The sequence below is a fragment of the Poecile atricapillus genome, chromosome W (assembly GCF_030490865.1).
Source record: "Poecile atricapillus isolate bPoeAtr1 chromosome W, bPoeAtr1.hap1, whole genome shotgun sequence".
Classification (NCBI taxonomy): Eukaryota; Metazoa; Chordata; class Aves; order Passeriformes; family Paridae; genus Poecile; species Poecile atricapillus.
The window spans coordinates 89,355,402-89,383,279 of NC_081288.1; the positions used below are offsets into that span (position 1 = coordinate 89,355,402).

Sequence of the window (27,878 nt, forward strand, 5' to 3'; positions counted from 1 at the left end):
AGTAGCCATGCTATAGTCATAACATAGTGACCCTGTGAATGAGAGTGCACAGTGGTGCATAATTTCTCTTCTGTAGCTAACAGCCAGGTTGTTTGTAATTTCTCATGCTGTTTGAAACAGGGTTCTTGTGTATCAGCCACCTACTGTCAGAGTGCCCAGAGTGACAACAGTTGATGCTGCTGCTATTCCACCTTCATTAACAGACTACCCAGTACCATTCCATCTTCCACCAATATCCAGTATTTCATCAGACTTGCCAGGTAAGTGGTGGTTATTTTTCACATATATTTTGACAGTATTATTAACTTGCGGGGTGGGTAAAAATTGGAGAATTGATCAACTTTTTTTTAATGGAACAAGACTATATGCAGTATTGCAGTGATGTGATGTCCAGACAAGCCCAGTACATATTTTTTTCCAGTTTCAGATTGCATTTTGCAACAGTGATGTGACAAACATTGCTTCTGGGGTACAAATTGACACTTCAGAATGGCAACCAGAAACACTTGTTGCTATGTTCAGTTAGATTTTGTGTAAACATCTGATGGTTGTGTAGTAGATGCGAGGGACAGTAGCTACTTCTTTAAATTAATAGATGTATGATGGCACAGACTCATACAAACCCTAGCTGTAGATATTCTGCTAAATGATTGTAGTGGTGCTCTGTCTAGACTGTATGAAAAAGGTATTAAGGTGAGCTACAATCTGTAAGCTGACATCTATTGACTTTCTTTACCTAGACATACCCTAAATGCCTATGATGTATTCTTCAACACTGCTGCTAAATATCAGACAAAAGGTGGGGATACTGATTGTTTTCTATCCTGGCTCCTTGAAATGAACACTGTGTATAGGGATTCTGGAGGTTCTCTTTGCTAGCTGTAACAAACCCAGAACCCAGGAAATGGTGACTTGTAGTGGCAGCTATCACATCGCCCTCCTGTACTTCACCTCTCCCCCTTTCATTTCTTGTATTCATTTCTGCCCTGAAACATCACCCCTTTTTTTCCTCTTCTTTCAGCACCAGTTTGGCAGTGAAATGGATATAATTCCCCTTGTTTCTCTGTCCATTTGTTTCCCTTACTGCTCCCTCTTTCTACTTCTCCCTTGTTAAGAAATTGGTTGTCTTCCCAAATTGGATAGGAGAGAAAGCTCAGAGAACAGAAATCTAGAACTGTTGTCTATCTCTATTTAGTGAAGTTCTAGAACGTGCAAGACCAAAAGAAGCTGTCAATTCTGTAAAAGCAGCTGCGCTTAAATCTCCTCCAATTTTTTTCTCTAATGGAGAAAGGGGAGATGTCACTGGCCAGAACAGATTTGGAGGTGAGAGAAGAGAGAGGGAAGAAGTTTACCATTTTTTTCTGTTGACATAGCAAACACAAGGCCAATATTTAACAACAAAACAAAAAAAGGCCATAATTTTTCATTAGTTTCATAATTTTAAACATCTTGCCCTAAATGCTTACATGCGACTAGTGTAAAAGATGGACGCTGGTTGTCACTGATCTTAGAGGATATATCTTGAACTACTTGTAGTTTCCTCTTCTTTATTCCTTTTATTTATCTAGACACAAAATGGGGATGATATTAGAAATGTTTTCTTATTGACTGCCCATGGGTGGAGGAAGAGATCTGCTGCTTGGTTTTGGACTTGTGCATGTTGTGACTTTACTTCATTCCAGCATCTTTAATGTGATGACACTCTTCATGTCCCAGTTTGGCCAAGTCAGGTACAATATGCAGTGAAATTTGCATTATGAACTAACAGCTCCAAATGGCAACCTCCATCTAAGCAATCACATTGAACCACCCAGCAATATCCATTGAATAATACATCATTATGTCATCCTCATTCTTAAAAAGAGACACATGTACTAGATAACTCGCTTTGCTGCTGCCTGAGGTAATTATTGAGAGTGATGTCACAGTAGTATATTCCATTTAGAAACTGTGTAACAATTGCAAAATCTGTTCTATGTCCACAAAAAAGTTTCTCAAATTTGTTGTGTGTGTATAAAAGAAAGACTCATCAATTTATTATCCTTCTTTCTAGGACTGAATTTTCTTTCACTAATCCCAGTTGATTCACAGGTATGTTTCTGAACTGCTGTGGGGTTAATTTTCAAGTGTTTTTTGTGACATACTGCTCAAATAACTATCACATTTATGCAGTCCACTTGCTTAGACCTAACCACAGACCAGGAAAATCCATTTTCCCAACAAGAGGTGGTAATGAAAATGCATTAAGGGAGGATTCAGTTTAGCCTTACTATGATAAATCCAGGCATGGAAACTCACTCTTTATTGGTAGTCTGCCTTTTTAGGCAAAGCAGATACTTGCACAGCACTAACTTAAATACACTCAGGATGGTGAGGCACTGGGATAGGTTTCCTAAAGAAGCTATGGATGCCCCATCCCTGGAAGTGTTCAAGGCCAGATTGGATGGGGCTTTGAGTAACCTGGTCTAGTGGAAATTGTCCCTGCCCATGGCAGGGGTTTGGAACTAGGTGGTCTTGATGGTCCCTCCAAACCATTCTGGTACTCTATGATCATGTACTTCATGCTCTTAGTTCATGCTGTCTATCTGTAGACTAGATTAAACTCTGTAAATATACCTCACTGATTGTTATTTCTGTTCTTTTTTTATATTAGTAGGATATTAGATTCTAAAGAAAATATCTTCATTAATTTGAAGGGCACGTGACTGAATACTTTTATAATAAATTCTTCCATGCAACACTTTGACTACATTGGCTTTGGATTATATGGAAATTTTCTAGGTCAAAAAGAACCAGGTGGTATTTTTCCTTCCCTGGAAATTTAAACTTTACACCACTACGGAGAACAATTTTTACTGTAACTAGATTCTTATGCAGACAGACTTACAGCCTTGAAATGTGGGGGAATATCAGCTCCCTAAGACAAGAGGATCTGAAGCAGATTCTCTTTTTCACCTCTGTCATTAGAATAAAACAGTATAATAGATATAGAATAAAACTACTCTTAGAGTAGTTGACTTTCTGGTGTCTTAAAAACGAAGGATGAACTTCCTCCTTTTCTTTCCACTTACTGCATCTTGCAATACTCTGTGCCTGACCTTGAGATCTGAACTGCCAAAAGCGGGAATAACAGAAGTTTGTTCATGCGGAAGACTGCAAGCAGGTATGCTGCTATGAACTGTCCATTTTGGACAGTTCAAACAGCTCAGGCTCAGTTTCAAACTTATGCCAAAGATTCGAATCCACAGGGTAAGAGAAAGTAAAGTGTGTCAAACAATGTGCGCGTGTGTGTGGGGTGTCTTATCTTCTTTGACATCTGGCAACCTTGTTCTGTTTCTAAATGCTTAGAATGTTCAGCTCTGAAATAGCTTGTCTTTCACTTCAGGAAATTTAAATCAACTTAAGAATTTTTCCTTATCAGACTTGATCAGGGCTCATTTATCACTACTAAAATGTTTATATACCTGCATATATTGTTGTCAGTGTATACTATGAAAATGTTGATTAGTACAGCTGCTGCCGTTTGAGGGGATGAAATTATTCTAACCTCCACTGAAGGAGCAGAAAGCATTTTGCTGCCTTTCATAATGAAAGGAGCCTAAAATAGGCAGTTGGGCCCAGTACCTATGGGCAGTGAACATTCTCCAAATGTTAAGGGGTTTTGTGGGTGGGATTTTTGTGGACATGATGTTTCTTAATGTGCTAATAAATGTTCAAGCTAACTATTTAATAAGAAAATCAAAAAGGGGAGGATGAGGGAAAAGGACTCGGTTCATCTTTGCTTGATTACTTGCTGGTCTGCAGAACTCTGGTTTTTGCTATGCATGTGTTAACAAGGGTCTGATAGTAAAATGTTTTGTGCTTGTCGCTCTTCAGAGCATACATTTTCCTTGTGCAGTTAATCTCTTCATTCTTCATTGTTTCAAGCAGTACTGTCCTCTTATGTTTTTGGATAGTCTCACTTCAACCTTAACAAGCAGCATGCCTGGCAGCATCATCACATCAACCAGCCACCATGAGAGCAGCACATGTTAGCTCCTCCAGCAGGAGCAAGACAGGAGTGATAACCAGAAGCAAAGGCAGTGTTCCTGACATCATCTCACTGGACTGAAACAAGGGCCAGCACAGGACTCCCAGAGAAATTGCACAGAGCTGTTGCTTGTATCTCTGGAAATTCATAATCTCAGAAGTTATGCTGATATTTATTGAAAGGATTTGCCTTCTAGAAAATGGAGTAAATTCATCAACACCAAACAGAAGTGATAGATTTTTTTATTTTTTTTTTCTTGCTCATTATACAGCTGGCATAGAAAAGGCCCCTTCATAACATGCGTTTATGCTTTTGGTTTGTTCTGGGGAAACTGTTGCTGGGTGGATGTGGATGCTAGCTTTGGAGCAAGCTGTAGGCCCATGGCCTGACAGGCCTGCCTGAGAAGCTAGCCTGGGAAATTCATGGGAGGATTCAAAACAATCCTCAAAGACACAAAACAGCCTGCAGGTGCTGTTTTCTGATTCCTGTGTTTTCCTTACAGGAGAAGGTCAGGGGGTGGTAAACCCCACTGACCAATGATGGTAATGTAGTATTTTACTAACCAATAAGAGTTTCCTTTCTGTACTCTTCACGAACTAGTCTATATAACATGACTGAAACAATAAACTAGGGATTCTCTCCTGATCTGACTCCCCTGAGAGTCCGTGTCGTTCTTCCCGCCGTTCCCAATTAGAACGACATCTGGTGACCCCGACGTGATGAGAGATCGACATCTGGTGACCCCGCGTGATGAGAGATCGACCCTCCGAGGTCTGATAACCCGACGTGATGTGCAGCCGACCCCCGAGGTCAGAAAGCAACCTACGTGAAGACATCTGCTAATCCCCTGAGGGTAAGCAGCGAGCGGGAAAAACACCGGCCCTTCCCCCTAGAGGGGAAAGTGGAATTCTCCCGGGCTTTCCAAGAGGAAGCTGGTTTTTAACCAACGGGATAGTGAGCCTGCCGGAGAGCGGGCTTGGAACGGCTATCTTGGTGAAGCAGAGCTTGAAATCCCGGGTCCAAGCCGATAGCGTTTGCATAATTGCATTCGCGGAGCCGCCAAGATAAAAAATTTTTTCATAATGGAGAACTGTGATTTAGCTGATAAGCAACTTGTCAGCCTTGCATGGCAAGACGCCTTGCTGAGCATGGGACTCTGTATTCCTAAAGAAGATATACGCGCTTTGTTCCACTGGGTGAAAGCGCAGGAGTTTGCTGTGACTGTGAATGATGTGTTTAACCTTGAGATTTGGTGGTCAGTGGGAGACCACCTGTGGACTAAGCTAGCTGCGGGAGATACCAGTGCGTGCAGCTTAGCAGCAACTTGGGGAGTGATTTTTAAGGCACTGAAACAGTGCCAACCAAAAAACAGTGAAACCGAACTGTGTAGCAGTCCTTCAGCTCTGCCCGGACCTTTAAAGAACTTTAGCAGCGGGCAAGAGCAGTCCGTGAGCCGGAGATCTTCCTCTCCAGGAAAATTTGAGCGCCCGCCCTCCATGGAGCTCGGCGCGCAAGTTTTACCAGCAGAAAAACAACAGAAGAGCGAAAATCGCTCGGCTCTGCCTTCACCGCACCCACAAGCGCCGACATCGCCAGCGCCGCGAGAGCCCCCTCTGCCTGCGCCCTCCGCGGAACCTCCGCCTGCGCCCTCCGCGGAGCCCCCGCTGCGAGCACTGCTGCCAGCGGCCGCCGTGGAGCCTCCGCCGGTGCCCCGAGTCCCCACAGCAGCAGCAGCAGCAGCGAGAAAAAAACGAGAAAAAATGTGGAAAAGAAGAAAAAAAAAAAAAAAAGCTAACTCAGGACGCCGCCCGCCGCCACCGGCCGCGGGCCGGGCGGCCAGCCGGGCCCCCTAGCTCCGGTCGGCTGCAAAAACCCCCTAAAAGCCGAGCCGAAGCCCGGATCTGGAGCCGGGGCCGGAGCCGTGGCGAGCATTCCCCCCCCACACACCCATCCAAAGTGCCGGCCGAAAAGCGGCGGGGGAGGGGGGGGGAGCTCAAGCCCCCTTTCGCTCGCGCGCGCGCGCCCTCTTAGCTCCTTTCTTCTGTGCCGCGGGAAGCGGCGCGAGACCGCAGAGCCCGCGCGGACGCCCGCCGCTGCCCCGCGCGGAGCGGGCCGCGCGGAGCGAGCCGCGCGGACGGCGCGGAGCCGCGGGACCTACACAACACCCCCGCTGCCCCGCGCTCCAGCGGGGAAGCGGCGGGGAAGATGGGGAGCGAACTCCGCTCCCCCCCGCGCCCGTCAGTGCGGCCCGCGCGCGCGCGGACCGTGCTACAAGCGCCGGGCCGGTTTCTGCCAGCCTTGTGCTGCCGGGTTCTCCTGCGAACCCGAGCCGCCCCGCGAGACGGTGCCGAGGCTCGAACAGTGCCCCGGCCAGCACGCGTTCCACCCCGCCTTGCAGGGGGTGAGCCGCACCGGGGTCCTGCGATCCCTGCGAGACCCAAATTTGCTCACCCTGACCACTTTAGTGTTCTTTTAAACTACTATATTGACAAGTTAGACTGTCAGTTTGAACAGACTAACAATGTTTTGTATTAGTTCACTGAGTTAAAAATATTAGACTCAACCGTCAAACCCTTGCAAGGAAAACAATCTTTAAACATCAAAATCATAAACCAAAATTCCAAATTAATACCCATTCCAATATCTAGTAAAAGAAACCACTTGTGCCATGTTTGTTCTCCCTCCTGCAAGGGCCCAGCAGGATGTTACAAACACTGTACATTTTTTATTTTTTTTCCTAAACCGAAAAGGTGAGTTGTGGATGCTAGCTTTGGAGCAAGCTGTAGGCCCATGGCCTGACAGGCCTGCCTGAGAAGCTAGCCTGGGAAATTCATGGGAGGATTCAAAACAATCCTCAAAGACACAAAACAGCCTGCAGGTGCTGTTTTCTGATTCCTGTGTTTTCCTTACAGGAGAAGGTCAGGGGGTGGTAAACCCCACTGACCAATGATGGTAATGTAGTATTTTACTAACCAATAAGAGTTTCCTTTCTGTACTCTTCACGAACTAGTCTATATAACATGACTGAAACAATAAACTAGGGATTCTCTCCTGATCTGACTCCCCTGAGAGTCCGTGTCGTTCTTCCCGCCGTTCCCAATTAGAACGACAGGTGGATACCACAAATGGTTTTTAATTTTGTTGTAAAACACAGAAATACTGTAAAAACAAACAAAAAGCTTTTTAATTAAAAAAGGGCACTTAACCACTCTAGAATAACAACCTGGACAAAGGTGCAGAAGTGTATTCACTGGTGAATTTTCAATATTTTCACAGGGGCCTGTAATAAACTTCATTTAAGACCATGAAGCTTTAAAGAAGCCATGACTTGTGTTGTATGTCTCTTATTCCCCATCCCCCTTACTTGGGGACATAGGGGAAGCCAATGTAAATGAGATTGTTTGGGGGTTTTTTTCCCTAATTTCATGTTTTTCAGAAATGCAACAAAATCCTAAACTGTGATGACTTCTTAATGTTCTTTGGGCTGGGGCAGGGACAGACTATCTATGCAAACTCTGCATTATACAGTCTCTGTGCTGTCATGTCAGAATTAGGACATATCTCCACTACCAAAAGCTCCAAACTATGCACAGTTGAATTTAGTTTAATTTCTGGTTGGAGAAATTTAAGAGGTGATAGGAAAAAAAGCCTTTAAACTCAGATTTAGATTATTAAGTCCTCTTTGAAAGTGCCAGATGATCAAGCGAAGTGTGTGCTTTCTATGGCAGATGTAAGAAGAAAAAAAAAAAGAAATTGCTTTCTCCAGTGCAGGATTACTTAATAGGATTTCACACTTGTGGTTTCTGTCACTTCAGTAACTGCTGTATTCTGTGTGAGAATACTGCACTCTGACTTGCTGTGCGGGAGGCTTGATGTTTTGGAAGATAGAAGCTGTAACTGCACAGTGTTTCCACAGTGTTTCTGGGGGTAACCTCAGCAGTACTCTGTGTGGAAGGGGTTACAGATCAGAAAAATAAAGTCATTTTCACAGAACTGGAATAATGGTATTGTCTATGTATGCTGACAGAGCAGCCTTTCCAAGTGTTATGTTTCTGTTGAGTGCAGGAGTTCAGGACCTCTGAACAATGAACCAATATGATTTTACAGAAAGCCATTTATTGTTTACATTATACAGTTATTTATGCATTCTAAAACTACTGTTCATGCGAACATGCATATTTTCATTGGTGCCCCTATCCTGTCCACGCACTCTGCACGCACTCCTCAGGGCACGGGATTGATTACAGTCTAGGTGTTCAACCACCCTCTGTTATCTGGCTCTTGTGGCCTTGTTTTCTTGCTTTTCAGCCTCTTCTTCCTTATTTTTAGAACAGCTTATATCTCGGCAACCTTGAGAAATTCCAGATGGTCTGATAAGAAACTACAGACAGTTTGGCTGGTGCACACTATGGCCCAAGCTGTTCAGATGTATTGCTAGTTGAGCAACTGTATTTAAGATTACTCCCTGATAACCAGCTTTCACTTTTTCCTAATTTTATGTTCTTATTTCTTTAGTCAGATCTCTGCTGCTTTTTGCCTTCCATTACTATTACAGTATTTGAACAAAGTACATAGATGAAAAATATTGAAGCAAGATGTTTTGTAACTTTTGTCTGCCCTGTACTCCATCTTTAATAGAATGTACTCCACCTTTAATTACTATTCCTCATTGCCTTTTTTGTATGATCTTTCACAGCAGTCTTCAATTCACACATTGATCATAATATTGCATCCAATTCTTCTTCTCCTTTCCTTAGCTGTTGGATTTTTTGTACCTGTTAAGGATCAGTTTATTAATATTTTCAGGTTTATTTCCAATAAAGCCATACTACTCATTGGGTTTTTTCCTAATATTCGCAGTGGATCAGTGCTTTTTGCATTACAATTGTATGGTGATGACCTGTAAATAGAGTATGGAGAAAGGTTCCTGAATCATTCTGAATAAAGCATTTAAAATCAGTATCTGTTGCTGAAGATTCTATTTGTACTCTATGTCAAACTCAAGTGTGACTCGGCTAACTGTTGAACTGGCTGAGGTGATGTAAACATCTCACATGTACATCAGAAAAGTAAAGGTGAGTGCCATTTTTTAGGATGTGCTCTAAACCACTTATGGTATTATGAAATATGGCTGGTATTTTGTTAAATATTGTGCCCTGTTTAGTAGTTATGTCTCAAGGCTAAGGTGCAGTTGTGTTCCCCAGCTGTTGTGGGCAGAAGTTTTACAACTGCATTTAGCTTTAAACCTAGACCCATGACAACTGTTGGAGTCTAGAATACAGAGTGTGTGCCCTTGTTTCTGATACTTAGTTATAAGATCCAGAAAAACTGAATTTCATATAATATGAAATTCATGAGCATGTTTTCATGGTGATACATGAAAACAACTGTTAAACTTAGAAAAGCTAAAAGTGTAAGTGTGTAAATTAGAAAGTTTTCTTAAGTCACTGGGTGAAAAAGTTTAGAGAAGCAGAAGACAAGATGGAAGATTTAGGGTGTTGTCTTTTGTCCTTCTTCTTTCTTCTTCATGTTCTTCTAGAGGTTTTTGGGTAATAGTGATTGGTTAGAAAATGCCACAGTGCAGCATACGGATGATGGGTCATTGAGACATTAAAAAAAATAATATACATGTCTATTGTTAATTAGGTAAGAATAAGTATAAAGATAAAAGAACGGTGTTGTTCGGGGCCATTTTGTGCTTTCTGACACAAAGTGAGCCACAAGGCCTTGTACCATCAGAAGAAAGAAATGTACCAGATTGCAAAGAATTAAGCTTGTGCAGCTAGTCTGGAGAGACCGGCCAAGTTTTGTAATGACCTTCCAATAAACATGAGAAACAAGATTCTAACGAGCTCAGGAGTTTTCTTCAAATCTAGAGAACAGAGATAAACGGGACTCCCCACGAGGGAGGATCCCAAAAGGAGCTCAGCTCAGGGGAGACTGAGAAATCCAGGAGGAGAAAGAAAATTACAAAAGAAGAGCAGCAGAATCAGAGAAAGAGAAAAAGAATTTTAAAGAGAAAAGTTACAAATGGTGCCCCGTGTAAGTGGCAGAGATAGCTCACAGAAGCTTCGATCAACACCTGCCTGGATCAGAGCAACCAGTTCCTGAAAGAAATCCGTCTGGAGAAAAACATCTGCTATCAAATTCCGAAGCTCCAAGGGCCCTGGACTCGGAACATCGGATTCTGCTGGTCAGTAATCTGAAGATAGCCAACAGGTCTGGTAAGCTGTGTCCAGTCTAGATAATGGGATTGAATATTTCTAAAGAGGAATTGTTTGAACCCAGGATATGGGGGAAAGGTAAATATGAGGTTTAAAGAGTTAGGAACCCCGGGAATGTGGGTGGATGAACTGCCCTTTCTGAAAGCGCGGGAAACACAGAAAACTCCCCTGCCACGTGGTTACCCCTACCCCCGTCTCTTCAGAGAACGTGGGGGAGGAGGGAGGAATGCGGGACAAAGTTAAACACCGGGAAGCTTTTGCCATTGCTTCAGAAAGCAGAGTGAGCAGTTTGTTACATTGTTGGAGGTTAAAAAAATTGCATACAACATGATGTGTTGTATGGAGTCTTTTTGGAATCTTTATATTTTGAGCAAATAGCGGGGGGGGGGGGGTGGAAAAAATGCTGGGAAAAATCCACGCTGTTTCTGAAACCACGCCTTTAGAACAGCCTCCTACCCTGCACTCTCCACGTAGGTTAGAGGAGCCAGAGCGAGGGAGGGAACCGACCCCGCCCTCTGACGAATCTAACCACCTAAAGGTGATGTTAGAAAAAGCTGGTGAAGGTGTGTCCACCCAAGAGGAGGACATGGGGAACATTCGCTCAGCAGGCGATCCCAAAAATGCCCGCCCAGCAGGCGGAGTCAGAGGCTGCCCAAGAGGAGGAGCCACAAGGAGCCGCGGAGTGACCCCGAGCAAAGGGGGAAGAGATTAGAAGCAATATTAGGACGCTGCCATAGACAGCCAGCGAAAGCTAAGGGGCTGAGCAAAGTTACAAAGGCACGCCCCGTAGGGACATCTGTAACGTGATCCATGACGAGGAGGACCCGACCCTCCAGAGGGGAGGTTGGCGGGGCCCCCCGTCGAGCCATGCATGCGCGTTTCGGCACTGAAGCCGAGTCTACACAGTTCGGGAAGTCGGCCTGGGAGTGGGACAAAAAGTTGCGATTTTCGTTTGGGGTCTGGTTTCTGGCACAAGCGGCAATCGCCCAAAAAGGGATTTATCTCCTGAAAAGGAGCTTCTCCCTAAATATAAGTGTAATAAATTATGTGTAAATAAAAATTCGTAAAGATATAAATAAGATGTATATATTGAAATAATAAAAAACCAAAGATGTGTTTGTAAAAAGAAAGAAACCCTCCTCCCAAGCCTGGCCGGGAGTTCTCCGAAAGCAAAGGATTGTAGCCAACACCCAGATAACGAACATTAACTCGAAAAATAGACAGGATGGGAGCCATCAAGGACAACAAAAGGACTAGCTTGGGGGAGGAACCCAACTCCGGACCTGACCAACGTCTCTGCAGACCTCGGTTGTGAAACAATCAAAGTCGACAAAGACGGGCCTCAGAAAAGTATCCGTCACTAGTCCTGAATCGCCCACCTGTCAGACCAGTGTTGGAGATACAATCACTGGAAACAAAGGGGGAGACTCCGCCGAGATTCCCATCGGCACCAACCCCGGATCACATCACTTCATCCTTGATAACGCAAAATTAAAATACATACAGAGTCTCTTTGCATATGAGGAGACTCTGTCCGGACACAAGTCAGGTCTATTCTTCCAAGTCAGGAAATCTATTCACCGGGCAATCAAGAACACTTGGTGAATAGAGCCTGCTTGGAATTTTTAGCCTGAGGACGTAAAAATCCTATAAAACTCCAATCCTGAGAGCGCTCAGACGTGGATTTAGGAACCCTACACCTCGGGTGTAGACCCTGTCCACCCAGCGCTGCGCTGACCATTTTTATTGTGGTTTTTTCTCTCTGTTTTTTTTCTTTGTTGTTTATTAATAAATTTCTCTTTTGATTTTATCTCAAATTTGCCTTTGCATTTATAACATAAGTTTTTAGAGTTTTTTTTTCTCAGATTTAAAACCAGCCCGGCGTGGAGGGGCAGATGGGGCTGGCAGTACACACACACTGCAGTGCCAGCGGCCAGAAACGCTGTCACCACGGCAACCACCAGTGAAACAAATAACAGCAGCTTCCAAACCAAAAGGCAAAAAGCAAATAACAAAAGAAAAAAGATAAAGAAAAGAGAGACAACAGAAAGCTGGACATCTCGGAGAGGGGAGAAAAAAGAGAGAGTTTTAATTGGACAATTCAAAAATTAGAAGCTTTGTAAATTGCATTGTTGGTAAATCTGCAAATTGTTGCAGTCATGATTGAGTTTTTAAAAAGAAGTCCCTATTGAATGAAGTGCCTTCAAAAATAGATCAAAAAGTTTATAGATATTTTATAGTGAAAAATATATGTATATGGATGTTGCATATGTTCTAATCACATTCTAATGATATCTGCTGGTTTTGTTTTTACAAATAACATGGAAAATTATTATAGTTATGCATTCCAAGAAATTTAAAATATTTTTGTTCTGTTTCAGTATTCCCAATACAGAAGGTTTTAAAAATGTTATCTTCTCTATACATCTACTGATAATATAACATTGTATGATATTGAGTAATCATCAGGTATTATTACTCTAGTTAGTCAGTTTCTGCAAGATGCATTTCTTTAAAACTGAATTGAAAGATCATATAGTTAACACTACAGAAAAAGGATTAAATTACAGGTTTCTTTCATTTTTAACCTTTCATTTGAGTAAGTGTATTGTGGATTTGGTTCAACACAGTTTTCAGTAATCTCAAAGTTAAGTTACCATATATTACCCATTTGCTTGGGTTTTTTTTACAATTTTAATAAGGTAATTTTAATATGAGTCCTTTTATTATAAAAAAAAACCAAAACACATATAACAGCATATATACCGATTTGGATTCTGGATTTTAATTAAATGTTAGACTTAATGTTTCTGAAAAGTGCTACAAAAGCTGAATGGCAACTTGCCAAATCCTGTATTGTTGTATTTTTTCTCTGGTAAAACTGCACTTTAAAATTCCTAATCAATTTAAGCATATGCCAAGCAAATTCGTTTTACAAATAAGTATTTTTAGTAACATCTGCAATTATTGCGAGTTATTCTCAAAGTCAGATAACATGGAATTGTGATGTATTTGTTGCATCCTTATAACCTCTATAGTGAATCAATGTTACTGTTATATTGTGTTCAAAAAGTATATGCCAAACTTTTAGTTGCCTTTTTTATAATAATAGAGTAAGATTGAGTTGTGCTTTTATCTGATATATATAAGTGTTAATAGAATTAAGCAAAGTTAAGTTTCACTATGTTTAAGTTTGAGTGTTTTTAAGTTAAGTTATAACTTTGGTATTTTTTTTGACATTAAGTTTTGTTAGTTCCTTTTATCATAATTAATTTTTAATAGGTTTAAATATTGTTTAATTTAAATTTCTTCATGTTTTATTGAAGACACTTGTTTAAACTGCAAAGTATAATTGCTTTCCTGGAAAGATGAAGATGACTACAACCGGGACAGCTGTGATAGAACACTGGTGAACACCTGCTTGTGGATAGAGTTGAATGCAATTTGTGACACCCTTGATTTCATTGGAAGTTTTATTGTTTGTTGTGATCTCTGCAGTTTTTGTTTTCTATAGGTAACACAAAATAATAATGATTGTTATTTACTAAAAAAATTAGAAGTTTTTTACCTTATTTCATTTTTAGTCATTAAGACATGAATGTTTTAAAAATATTATCTTGATTTTTTCAGACACTGCTGACATATTCATTGTAAAATGTAAATTTATGGATTTCTATGATGAACATTATCTATAAAGTGTCGTTGTATTTGCAGCCAGCTTTTTTTATATATTTTGACATATCTTTGTGTAATTACTTTTTAGACACGTGTCATTTGAGATTTTTTTGTTGTTTTCTAACTATAGATGCATCTTGGTAAACAAGTTATATAGCTGTTCCTATACAGAATTTTTTTTTGTTTTTTACTCTTTCTTTGTTTAAGAAGATTTCCATTTGTCTATTCCTTTATTATTTTTTATTATTTTTAATGTTTCCAGGATTCTAAGAAAATGTATCATTGTTGAAAGTTAGGTGTTATAAAAGAAACTTCAGATTAAACTAACTGCTAAATGGTTTAATTAATCAATTACCTAAGATATCTGATCATTTGTTTTATACAAATGCCTTTTAACAGGTTACTGTGCTTTAAGCATCTCATAACTGCTATTATTAAAAATCTTGTTTTGAAAATGACTTAAGAGACATCTTTCCAGTTTAAAGCCTAAGGCCCTGGCCAAGCCTTAACATTACCTGGATGGAGAATTTACCAATAAACCCAGAAGTTTTCTGCATCAAAACAATATTCAGGTCGATTTGACTTGGCAATTAGTGAATTAATATAGCAGCTGGATTTTTACAGTGGGCTTGGAAAATTGTTATCCAGACATGATTTTCCAATCTTTCATTGATTTATCAGCTGTGGCAGAGTCTGGGATGAAAGTATATTTAGTACATTCAGTAATTCATATTACAGATGATTTAAACAATTTTCATATCGCATAATATTAATTATGCATCTCCTTAACAAGTTCTTGATTGCTGTAAAAGTGTTATTTCCTATATGTATACATGTGCAAGTGTTTTACTTTGATGGTTTTTCATTGTCATAACAAGAAAACAGATATTTTACCTTTGCTTATGAGAGGGGGAGCAAACAGAGGTTGCACCTCAGAAGCATAGAAAAGCCATGTATTTTAGATTTTGGGAAAAGTGTAAAAATCATATATCTATTGCAAATAATTCCTGAACAGTCCTTTTTAAACAAGTCTTCTACAAAATCAATTCCATTAATTATCAGATATTGTTCTAACAGTACTCAAGCAAAGTTGAGAAAGAATTCTTTGGTTCTGGTCAAAGGTTCATAAGCAGGACAGATTAAAAATCCATTTCAATTAATAATTTGGAGGAAAGTGTATGTTTGTGTATTCACAGGTTCAAAGCAGAAGTAACTTCCTAGCGAAGAACATGGAGACTTATCAGCTGCAGAGACAAGCAGACAGCCCAAGGAGCAGAAGAACGAGCATGTAGATGTGAACTGTATCAAGACCACAGTTGACAGCTGAACAGCTTTGATCCCACATGCAACAGCAATGAACTTTGGGTTTCATGTGAAAGAGTGGGAAAATTGATATTGTAAAGCCTCATTTGTTAAAGCATGGTGTGAACTGTGTCAAGATTCAGAATCTTGCACAAGAGATAAAGTCCTTGAATATGAAGGTGAATCAGGTATCACCCTTGAGCTGTATCATTTTGTTGATCACTTTGTGATGTGATTTTACCTGCATCACTTCTTTTAGTTAACTCAAAAGAAAGTGTACCTTATCTCAGTGAAAATAGATTTTTGTATAATATTCAATTTTTCTGTGTTAAAACAGAATGAAGATGAGATGATTGTTGCCGCTGAAGATGAATAGATCACACGGACACAGGTCGAGGTGTGGTGAAGAGAGTGTTTATTTTTCCTCCCAGGATTTATAGGCTTCTGACCACGGCCAGGGATTGGATGGTCAGGATAACACTTTCTCACTGCACTGGCCATGAGAGATGCTCATCACAAGACGTGCAACAGAAAGAATGTACACATATCTATGTTTACAGTTACTGTCCTGGGAAAGTCTTTAGAAAACCATGTCAGCAAGCTCAGAAGCTGAGTTTTCAGGGCAACAAGATGATGAATGTTACTCCAAATCATGCTTTATACAAAGAACCAACATCTTAGTGTAACCTTATATCAGTCTTAGTCACACCTGATTGTGAGGAGTGACTCATGAATTTTCAGATAGAGGTGTATAACAACTCAGCTTTCAATTCAAGTAGCTTCAGCAGAAACCTTGAAACAATTAAACAATTAATCAAACCTTTAAACAATATTTGAGCCTTGCCCATTAGAGAGAGAAATTGTCATAGGCTGGGGTGTGAGGCAATTTTAGGTAAATGATGCAATTTTCCTACAATGCTGATGTACACACTGTAGTTATTACACTTGTGTAGCTTCCAAATCCTTTAATTCACCTGTGTTTGTGGATGATGTGTATCAAGGGATGTTGTGGTAAAGGTTGTTAGAATGTTACTAAGTTACAGATTGTTAGTTTCTGTTTGTAGCTGTTAGCCTGGAATGTCGGTATACCCCTCCAAGCCGCGGCTCCTCTCCCCCCCGCCCCTCCTGTCGGCTTCCTGCCGGAGGATGAGTTTACTATGGTTACCGGAATTTTTCTTCCTCAGACCCCTCTGTTTGAGCCTTGCCGCCGCGGGGGGTCGTGCCGGCCCCACCTCCCCCTCTGCCCCGCAGCGGGGAGGCAGCGGGGAGCCCGATAGAGTGGAGAGAAAGCACCGCTGTCATTTCCAGCCGCTCCGTGTTTCTCTACCCCCGGCATGAGAAAGGCCGGGGAGGGAGAGAGGCAAGGGAGGGGAAGAAGCACCACCGCTGTTTCCCCGCAGCCAAATTAACTCCGCGCTTTCCCTGGAGCCGACAAGGAATTCCAGAATACTTCCCGGCTTGGAGCAGATTGTCACGGTTTCCTCTGCACCCAGCAGAAACGGCCCGGGAAGGCTCGGGGGTAGTAATGGCCAATAAGTCCGTTCCCAGGGCGCGCGGGAACTCAAGGCTTTGTTCTCCCGGTTTCTGCCTGTAGTCACTACCTCCGGTTTCCGTGCATTTTCCGGTTCCTGTGTACCATCTAAAGGAGCTGGGTGTGTGCCTTTACCCCCCCCCCCTCCCCCCTGCGTTTCCAGGTTTACTTTGTACATCCGACGCATGATAAGATGTTTCTTATTTGAGGGAATGTACGTCTGTTATTTCTTATCTTAGCGTGTTTAACCTTGATTTATAGAAAGTTTGTAAGTTTTTTATCTGTGGAAAATAATTGGTTCTGTGAAAAATGAAGTTCACTCTCCTGTAAAATTTTAAAAAGTTTTAATAAAGACAATAAGAGACATAAAATAAAGCAAAGAGTTACAGCTGGGTGCCTTGGTGTGCTGCCAAGAGCACACCTGGTATCTTGGGAACACCCTTTTTATCCCATCCTGCTGTGAGGGTTTAATGCATATTAAAACTTTTTCAAGAAGTATTTAGCATGTCCCCTCCCTGGTTCCACCTTTTTAGAACATGCTCTGTATGGTTTTTCTTTTTGCTGATCATTATTTTTGCTGATCATCATTATTTTTGAGTTTGATTTCCTTTCTTCTGCAAATGGTCAGTGTTGATAGCAGTCCGGGCCCCTCGTCCTTCCGCTGATGGCAGCTGGGCTTCATATCCTTCCGCTGCCAATGGCCTGGTCTCCATGTCCTGCTGCTGATAACAGTCTGGTTTCCACTGTCCTTCCGCTGAAAACAGCTTGGTCCTCCCATTGTCTTGCCTGTTGGAGTTATCTTGCCTTGTCCAGATGAAACATATCCCTAACGTTCAGAATTCTTTTCTAAGCCTATAACTTGCTAAGAGAGAAAAGAATATAGCAAAAAGCATATAGCATATAACATTTATCATAATACTTGTGAAAAGCCAATATTTACAATATGAATTCACAACAGTTCTCTCTGATGTTCCCACCCTCTGAAGAATCCCCTGTTAAAAGAAGCACCCCAGACCCCAAACCTTTTTGTCTCGTTCTCTGGAGTTCCCTTCACAGAAATAAACTGTGGAACATAACCCAGCAGAAGGGTACCCCCTGTTTCTTTACTCATTCAAGAGACTTGAGTTCCAAAAGTGAATTGGTAAGCTCAAATCCTACTCCTCCTTGGCTCAAGCCAGAGTGAGAAAAACCCCATCTCTGAGCTAGCTGAGAAATTCTGGTCTCAAGTCAAAGGGATTGGAGTGCTGCAGTGTAGTCATATTATCCATTCGGTATGCTTTCTTCCACAAAAAAACCCAAAGAATTTACTGAAAGCAGGTGTGGGTGAAGAGGGGATTTGGATTTACAGCTACTCTGGCTCTGCTCCAAGCAAACCTGTCCATTGTAGCTAGATGAGTTTTTGATCTATTTTTCTTTCAATGAGTTCTAAAATGCATCAGACTGTGTATCCAATAACCTCTAACATGAGAAAAAACTTGAAGAAAAAGTTAGATGACTTCATAGCTCTTAGTTTCCACTATGGAAGCATCTGGTTACTGCTTTGAGAGGACTACATCAAAGATACCTTCAAACTGACTACAGAAGTAAAGTAAAGCTTCTGAGATTAATACAAGTCTTTCTATGGCACAGATAACCAGTGTGCAATGAAAGCCATGCTGTAAGAGCTGGCCCTTTTTTTCCCCACCCATCCATTTGCTATGTCTTTTTATGCATTTTCTGGAAGTGACCTAGCTGCTAGAATACTGGTGGCAGAAAGGCTATACCTTCTTGAAGGCTATTAGCCTGCACTGGCTTCTGATTTTCATACTTACAGGTCAGATAAAGCTGTCTGAAACAATAGTGAGACATTTGGGCAGGACTTTGCTGCCCAGTAGCATCACACCATCATCCAGAGGTTCTACACTTTTCCAGCAGCAAGAATTCTGACATTTCCAGTGTTATGGATTTTTTGTATCTGCATTTAAATCTAGGTGCTGGATGCTAGAAAGCTTACCTGGAACTGCAAGCCTTTAAATATCAGTCTTCAACAGCACAGATTATTCAAGTATGGAAATGAAAGAACATATCTTTTAGCTGAAGGGACAAAACATAACAGTTCAACAAGAATTTATACAAGAGCAAAAAAGGGAGCTGCTTCCTAGGCTACAAGACAGTTGTACATTAGTGTATTGGTTTGGCACAGCCAGGTTTTGGGTAGCAGGGAGGCCACAAAGATGGGTCCTGAGAGAAGCTGCTGGAAGCTTCCCACCATGTCTGGCAGAGCCAATGGCTGATGGCTCTGAAGGTGGACATGCTGCTGACCAAAACTGGGCCAATGAGAGAGCTTGGTAATGCCTCTGTGATTACATATTTAAGAAGAAAATCAAAACAAAAGTCATGGGTTTTGCTTCTAGTCAGAGAAGAGGAGGAGGTAAGAACATATGAGGGAAAAAAACATGCTGACAATGATGGGGTCAGAAGGACAGAAAATAGGCCCTTGTCTGTGGTGACAGGCTCTGACACCCAAGAGAGCACTGAGTTTAGCATAACACCATGGAGACAGCTTTTAAAGTTAAGTAGATGTCACGATCTGCAAGGTGGGATTCGTGATGTGGTTCTTTTATTTGGTCTTAGAGTACAAAAGATTATCAGCAAACCAAGGACTTAAACAGCAAAACACACTTTATTGAGTGCTCATCAGCACTAATATGCGATAGAGAGAAAAGAGGAGAAAGCAAAGCATAAGCAAAAGAGAGTAAGGGGATTATAGCTACCAATGTCAAAGTCCACTCAGCCATCCAACGATGCAGAGTCTTCTGTCCGTTGGGGAGATCTCAAAGGAAGGTAAATTTGGGGTATAATTTTATAGTCTTAAACAATCACTTCACAAGGCCAAAACCAGAGGAGATTGATGATCATTGTCATGAATTCCATTGCACGGGGGGCAGGTGTATGTTGCTATATTTTATATATTAGTAAGGGCCTGTCTGCACAAACCAGTCTTTGAAATGTCGTGATATTAAAAGCTAAAGTCCTTGAAACCTTCCTGCAGAAGAGAGAGTAAAGCAAAACAATATCCTTGTGTATAGGAGAAAAAATGTAAACCTGTGTGTGTTAGCCAATAGTAACTTGCTTAGCCTACGGACCCTGTAAAACCCTATATAAGTGTGCTAAAGATAGAAATAAATGGCGTTCACGTTTAATTCTGTGAAGGGTTGTGGATAGCTGGCGGTCTCTCAAGATCTGTCGCTTCGAACAGGGACACCCTTCGGGCAGGGGGGCTTCAACGGGTCCACTTACAGTGGGACGAAGCCTTGGACCAAGGTTGATGGAGTGGATCTGAGCGCAGATAGATGCTGCCTTGGATCGGTACCGGATAAGCGGCCCACGGAAAAAGGGGAGCATGTCGCTGGGGGAGTCCGAAGGCGAAGGCGTGAGGGGTCGCTACCCTCCCCCCACCATGGCTGCAGGAAAAATAGATGTGGAGTCTGGGGCAGCTAAAAAACTGCTTCTTGGTATTCTCATTAAACGAGGCGAAGCAGCCAGGGAAAAGGACCTGGATATGCCCATTATATGGGCTAAAAATCACGGGCATTTAGCAGTGCCCCCACTGCTCTTTGCAGTGAAGGAACGGACAGATATAAGGGCTCTGATGTGGGAAACGGCAATCACGGAAAAGAGCAAGGACACTGTGTCTCTTGGTCGAACTTGGCAGATTGTAATTAATACCTCAAAAAATAGAAAAGTGAGATATGCTGCGGCTGTGAGCCCCGTAATTCTACCTGCATCACAGCAGCAGACGCCTTTATCTCCCACTGCTGGGCAAGCACTCCTATCTATGCTGCCCATGGAAAGAGGGAGGGAGAGTCTGAGAGAAGAAAATAATGAGAAAGAAATTCCACAGCAAATGCTGAAACAATGAACAGAATCTTTTCAGCAATGGCAGGATGTGATACATTCGGAGATATTTGCTTCATTTTTGGAGTCACTTTTTAACACTACAATCTTATTTAAGTTCCAACTTTACTACCCTGGAAGAAAAGAAGCCAAATTTAGATTGGTTTCCACCCGAACCAGGGGGACATGGGGGAGCACTGAAGTGTGCACAGAGAACAAAGGCACCCCCAGGGCAAAGGCAGTTCAGAAAAAGCTCCAAGGCCACACTGGACAAATATCAGCAATTACAGAAGCAGTTGAGTAGAAACAAGTGGCTCAGACAGCTTCAAAGAGAGACAAAATAGCCAAGAAATCACAAACTATATGGTATCTAGTTCAAAATTCATCACTGTAATAAAAAGTTGATAAGCTGCAATGGTCATCGTTGTTACCACCTGGCCCTGAGAGACTTCGTGTAACATCGCCTGCTTTTGTAAAAATCGTGCCCTTTTCCCTCTATCTGCAAACAACGAGAAATTGAGAGAAAAAACTGCATTTGTTAAAGTTAACTTTGTGAGGTTTTTTTTTTTTACTTTCTCTCTGTTTTTCCTCTCTGCGAGAGTATGTGGGGGATGTGAAGAAAGATAACAGCAGCAGAGAGCACCAGCAGGGTGTGCAGTCCACCTCCCTGCTCCCTCTCTAAGAAAAAGCACCAAGATAGTACCCAGTTTGTTAAAAAGTCATGATTCAGTGGTTTTTTTAAATGTTTTTATATACTCTTTTAGAGTTAATTTTGTGTTTTAAGTAATTATGAGTTTATGCAGTTACAGTTTTTAGAGTCTTACTAGAGAAATTATTGTGATTCTTTAAAAGTTTAAAAAGGCCCCTTTTCAAAAAAAGGTGTTTAAGGTGAATATTAACAGAAGTTACCTTGCAATAATTAGCCTTAAAACCTAAGGTTAAAATCTGGTATGATTTACAGCTATTAAGAAAACCTTCCAATTAATGTTATCTACAGAAGAGATTTGTGGTTTAAAAAATAATTAGTTAAGAGAACTTTACTGTACAAGACAAAGTTAAGTAAAAGTATATATTACCCATTTGCTTGTTTTTTCCACAATTTTAATAGGGTAATTTCAATGTGAGTCCTTTTATTATATAAAACACATATAACTGCATATATACCATTTTAGATTTTGGATTTCAGTTAAGAATTGGACTTAATGTTTCTGAAAAGTGCTACAAAAGCTGAATGGCAACTTGCCAAATCCTGTGTTGTTGTGGTTTTTCTCTAGAAAAACTGCACTTTAAAATCCTAACCAATTTAAGCATATACTAGGTGTTATAAATGCAAAGGCAATTTTGGGATAAAATCAAAGAGAAATTTATTAATAAACAATAATAAGTAGAAACAGCGATAAAAACCCACAATAAAAAGATCAGCGCAGCGCTGGGTGGACAGGGGTCTACACCAGAGGTATAGGTTTCCCAAATCCATGTCTGAGCATCCTCAGGATTGGGGTTTTATAGGATTTTTAGGTCCTCAGGCCAAAATTCCAGGCAGGTTCCATTCACCAAGTGTCCTTGATTGTCCAGTGAATGGATTTCCTGACATAGAATGATGACATTATTTCGTGTCCGGCCAGAATCTCCTCATATGCAAAGGAGACTCTGTGTGTTGCAATGTTAGGTTTTTCATGACAGGGTGGTGGAATCCGGGCTGGTGCCGATGGGTATCTCGGCCGGGTTTCCTCCTTTGTCTCCCCTGATTGCTTTTTCAACACAGAAATGTTTAAGTCTGGCGAAGTCTTTCTTTTGGAACTTGTCTTTTCCCACTGATCGGTTTCTCTACCCACTGGAATCCGCAGGGCGTTGCTTGGGTCCGGAGGTAGATAATTTCCCGAGCTAGTTTCATTGTTTTCCTGATGGTCCGTGTCCTGTGTGTTTGTTTGGGTTGATGGGCCAGTTTGGGTTAGTTATCTTGGGCGTTGCTGGCAATCAGCAACTCCTTGGAGAAAAGCCTCATCCTACTTTGAGGAGAGGCTTTTCCATGCTTTATATTTTGTTTTGTTCCTACAAAACATATCTTTCTTATATACACTCCGAATTTTTAATACAACAATAATTTATTACACTAGGCAAATTCCTGTTATGAATGAGTATTTTTAGTAACATTTGCAGTTATTGTGGGTTATTCTTAAAGCTAGATGACATAGAATTGTGATGTATTTGTTACATTTTATAATCTTTATAATGAATCCATGTTATTGTTATATTGTGTTTAAAAGGTATATATCAAACTTTTAGCTGCCTTTTTGTAGTCACAGAATAAGATTAAGTTATGTTTTTATTTAATATAGATTAAGTGTGTTGAGGGTTAGGTGGGAATTTTTACCCATTATGTGCTGGGAAACCTAACTACCGGTACTTAGGGGTGCTCACAAAGGACAAAGAGTGGCCGGGCTCAGGGTGGCGGGGGAAGGAGACAGAAAAAGGAGGGTGGGGACAGTTTTTCGCTGGCTTTTTTTCCTCGGCTTCGGGGAAGAAGGACGTTCGTGCGCTGGGTTGCGGAGCTGCTTCTTCTCCTTCTCCCCTCTTGGTTGGTGGCCTCGCACTCCCTGTCCTGCCAGGCATCGCCGTGGAGCTGCTGATACACCTCATCCACTAGCCCAAGATCTCAGCTCGTCCCTGCTGTTGCAGCCGACTGTTTTTCCTCGGAGCCCTGCAGGAGCACCGGGACTGACTGCCCGAGGGGTTTGTGAAAACAAAGCCTCTCCTCCATCCCGTCTCAGCCGAGAAAGCTGTCCCGGGGTCCCTGGTTCTGTTTTCTTGTTATTGCTGTAGTTATTGTTTGTTTGTTTACCTGGTAATACTAGTAAAGAACTGTTATTCCTATCCCCAGATCTCTGCCTGAAAGCCCCTTGATTTCAAAATTATAATAATTCGGAGGGAGGGGGTCTACATTCTTTCATCCCAAGGGAGGCTCCTGCTCTCCCTAGCAGACACCTGTCTTCTAGAACCAAGACAAAGTGTTAATAGAATTAAGAATAGTCAAGTTTTATTATGTTTAGGCTTGAGTGTTTTTAAGTTAAATTTTATAACTTAGATATTCTTTTAAGGTTAAGTTTTGTTATTTCCTTTTGTTATAATTAATTTTATTAGGTCTAAATATTGTTTAATTTAAATTATTTTATGTTTTATTGGAGACACTTGTCTAAACTGCGAAGTATAGTTATTTTCCTAGAGAGATGAAGATAGCTACAACTGAAACAGCTGTGATAGAACGCTGATGAACACCTGCTTGTGGATAGAAGTGAATGCAGTCTGTGACACCCTTGACTTCATTGAGAGTTCTATTGGTTTTTGCAATCGCTGCAGTTTTTGTTTTTTATAGCTTTATTATTTTTCAGTGTTTCCAGAATTCTAAGAAAATGTACCATTGCCGAGGATCAGCTGCCATGGGAGAGGCTTCAGATTAAACCAACTGCTGCATGGTTTAATTGGTCTGTTACGTAAGGCTTCTGATCATTTGCTTTGTACAAATGCATTTTAACAGTTTGCTGTGCTGTAAGCATCTCATAGCTGCCAGTATTGAGAACCTTGTTTTAGAAATATGTTAAAAGGCATCTTTCCAGTTTAAAGCCTAGGTCCTTGCCAAGCCTTGACTTTACCTGGACGGAATGTTTGCCAACAGGTCCAGATGTTTTCTGTACCAAATCAGTAATTGAGTCACTTTTTGACTTTGCAGTTTGACCCTATTAATATGACCGCTGGATCAATTTTGAAGTGGGCTTGGAGAATCATTTTCAGAGGTGGTTATCCAATCCTTCTCTGATTTTTTTTTTTGTTTTTGTTTGTTTGCAGACTTCAAGATGCTGGTGTAGTGTTTTAGTAGTTAATGGTAGTTTTATATTACATATGTTATTAAAAATGTTTATGATTTGATTGATTTTTAACTACTATAGGTTCTTATTCATTGTGTATATGATTTTGTGTTGATGTTGATGTGTATGACAGAAGTACATCTCATTTAAAAAAAAAAAACAAAAAAGAAACCAAAATAACCAACAATGGGGTAAATTGATGCCCTAAAAGCATTTGATTAGTGTAATTCATTAACTTCAAGGAGAGAAGTGTCTGTGTTTTGTTGGCAGGTTCAAAAAGGTCATCTGTTCATCTGACCAGACTGTCTGCCTCTGAACACATGAGATCCAGTGAACAGAGATGTCATCACACAGCCTTGGTACTCCAGACATGGATCAGAAGTAGACCTGTCAGGACACAGTTGCATCTGAACACTACACAGACAGTTTACCAACAGAAATTTTATGTTGTTATTATGATGTTGTGTCTCTACCAATTTTTTCAGTTATCTTCTGTTTTAAGATTTAGAAGGATGTGAAGAACAACCTGAACATTGAAGCCCTCAGTCACCGATCAGCTGCCAGCTGACATCACGGGAGCAGTGAACGTTCCAAGACTGAATCATGTTAAATCATAGCCTGTTTGTGAAGGATATTCTGTAGAAGATCTAAGAAAAGTGTTGAGACTCCATCTAACTGTATATAAAGCAAATTGTAGTTGTGTGTAGAGCAGGCTTGCACAGATCCAAGAAAAAGGAAAAAAACAAAGGTCCGGGGAATTCCTCTGCCTCAGCTAGCTAAAACTAACTAAAAGCCAGGGAGAAGCTCTGTCCCGCTGTCTGTCTGTGCTGCAGACAACACAGTCCAGAAGCGAGATGTGTGGGAGTTATATTTTCTTTAACACAAACTGCGGCTTCTTTTCCCCCTCCCTTGCTCTCAGAGCCAGTCTTAAAGGTACAGAACTTAATATATAACATAAACCAGACGATTGGGGATACCAGTATCATAAAGTTACCCCAGGACATTCCACCCCTTATCCCCATATCGTCAACTTATTATCAAAATTAATATATATATATATTTTAACTCTACAACACATACATTATACAGACAAGGGAATTAATTCACGATCTTCACTCAACCATCAGATCTCTCTGAGGTACACATTGTGTTGTTCTATCTTTTCGCATTATCCACCATGTGCAACCCGGTTCCTGAGCAAAAACAACCCCACGAATGGGTTTGTTTGCACTCGAAGTAGAATTGATTTAAACTGTCTTTCTTAACAAACCTCTGAGATGTACCGCTGGGACTTTGTCTCTGTCTACTATATACAGGGCTTCGGATTGGGCTGGGCCTGCTCGGTTGGTGGAACTTCGGGTGTTAACTATCCAGGTGGCCTTTGCTAGATGCTGCTCTCAATTTTTGAAAGATTCCTTACTTAATGCTTTCAAGGTAGTCTTTAACAGTCTATTGTACCTCTCTACTTTCCCTGCAGCAGGTGCATGGTAGGGGATATGGTACACCTACTCAATGCTATGTTCCCTAGCCCAGCTGTTTATAAGGTTATTCTTGAAATGAGTCCCATTGTCTGACTCAATCTTCTCAGGGGTGCCATGCCTCTAAAGGACTTGCTTCTCAAGTCCCAGGATGGTGTTCCGGGCTGTAGCATGAGGCACAGGGTAGGTTTCTAACTATCCAGTGGTGGCTTCTACCATGGTGAGCACGTAGCGCTTTCCTTGGCGAGTTTGGGGCAGTGTGATGTAGTCAATTTGCCAGGCTTCTCCATACTTGTATCTGGACCACCGCTCACCGTACCAGAGGGGTTTTAACCGCTTGGCCTGCTTGATCATGGCACATGTCTCACAGTCATGGATAACTTGGGAAATACTGTCCATGGTTAAATCCACCCCTCGGTCTCGTGCCCACTTATAGGTGGCATCTCTACCCTGATGGCCTGAGGCATCATGGGCTCATCGAGCTAGGAACAACTCTCCCTTGTGTTGCCAATCTAAGTCTATCTTTGACACCTCTATCTTTGCAGCCTGATCCACCTGCTCATTGTTTCGGTGCTCTTCATTAGCCCTACTCTTGGGGACATGGGCATCTACATGACGGACCCTCACAGACAGTTTCTCTACCCTGGTGGCAATGTCTTTCCACTCATCAGCAGCCCAGATTGGCTTTCCTCTGCGTTGCCAGTTGGCTCTTTTCTGCCTTTTTAGCTATCCCCACAGAGCATTGGCTACCATCTATGAATCAGTGTAGAGATAGAGTTTTGGCCACTTCTCTCTTTCAGCAATGTCTAGGGCCAGTTGAACAGCTTTGAGTTCAGCAAGTTGGCTTGATCCACCTTCTCCTTCAGTGGCCTCTGCGACCTGTCGTGTGGGGCTCTATACGGCTGCTTTCTACTTCCGGTTTATCCCCACGATGCGACAGGAACCATCAGTGAACAGAGCGTAGCGTGTTTCTTCTGCTGGAAGTTGGTTATATGGTGGAGCTTCTTCAGCCCGTGTCACTTGTTCCTGCTCCTCTTCATTAGTGAGATCAAAGTTTTCACCTTCAGGCCAGTTTGTAATTATCTCCAAAATCCCAGGGCGATTTGGGTTTCCAATACGGGCGCGCTGCGTGATGAGGGCGATTCATTTGCTCCATGTAGCGTCGGTGGCGTGGTGGGTAGAGGGAACTTTTCTTTTAAACATCCACCCCAGCACTGGCAGTCGGGGTGCCAGGAGGAGTTGTGCTTCTGTGCTAATCACTTCTGAGGCAGCTTGAACTCTTTCATAGGCAGCTAAGATTTCCTTCTCTGTGGGAGTGTAATTGGCTTCGGACCCTCTGTAGCTTCGGCTCCAGAATCCCAGTGGTCGGCCTCGAGTCTCCCCAGGTACTTTCTGCCACAGGCTCCAGGACAGACCATGGCTCCCGGCTGCAGAGTAGAGCACGTTCTTCACATCTGGTCCTGTCCTGACTGGGCCAAGGGCTACTGCATGAGCGATCTGCTTAATCTGAGCAAAGGCTTGTTGTTGTTCAGGGCCCCACTGGAAAGTGTTCTTTTTGCGGGTGACCAGGTAAAGAGGGCTCACAATCTGACTGTACTCAGGAATGTGCATCCTCCAAAAACCTATGGCACCTAGGAAAGCTTGTGTTTTCTTCTTGTTGGCTGGTGGAGACATTGCTGTGATCTTGTTGATGACATCAGTAGGGATCTGACGCCGTCTATCTTGCCACTTTACTCTCAGAAACTGAATCTCACGAGCTGGTTCCTTAACTTTGCTCTTCTTGATGGCAAAACCGGCTTTCAGGAGAACTTGGATGATTTTCTCTCTTTTCTTAAAGACCTCTTCAGCCGTCTTTCTCCAAACAATGATGTCATCAATGTACTGCAGATGTTCCGGAGC

General features: G+C 41.8%; 1 protein-coding gene across 9 annotated transcripts in view; it reads left to right on the top strand.

Annotated features, from left to right (window-relative positions):
* Positions 1-4,609, top strand: part of LOC131591646 (E3 SUMO-protein ligase PIAS2-like) — a 75,891-nt gene extending 71,282 nt beyond the window's left edge. For 5 of the 9 annotated variants that reach the window (XM_058862574.1, XM_058862579.1, XM_058862580.1 and 2 more), the window contains 3 exons: positions 121-260; positions 2,054-2,091; positions 3,931-4,609. In XM_058862574.1, coding sequence (XP_058718557.1) covers positions 121-260; positions 2,054-2,091; positions 3,931-4,035 — 283 coding nt within the window. In that variant the 3' untranslated portion in view covers positions 4,036-4,609. Of the gene's footprint in view, positions 1-120; positions 261-740; positions 800-1,568; positions 1,731-2,053; positions 2,092-3,104 lie in introns of all 9 variants that reach the window. The other 4 variants (XR_009280427.1, XR_009280428.1, XM_058862577.1 and 1 more) reach the window with 4 other exon arrangements.
* The last annotated feature ends 23,269 nt before the right edge of the window (positions 4,610-27,878 follow it).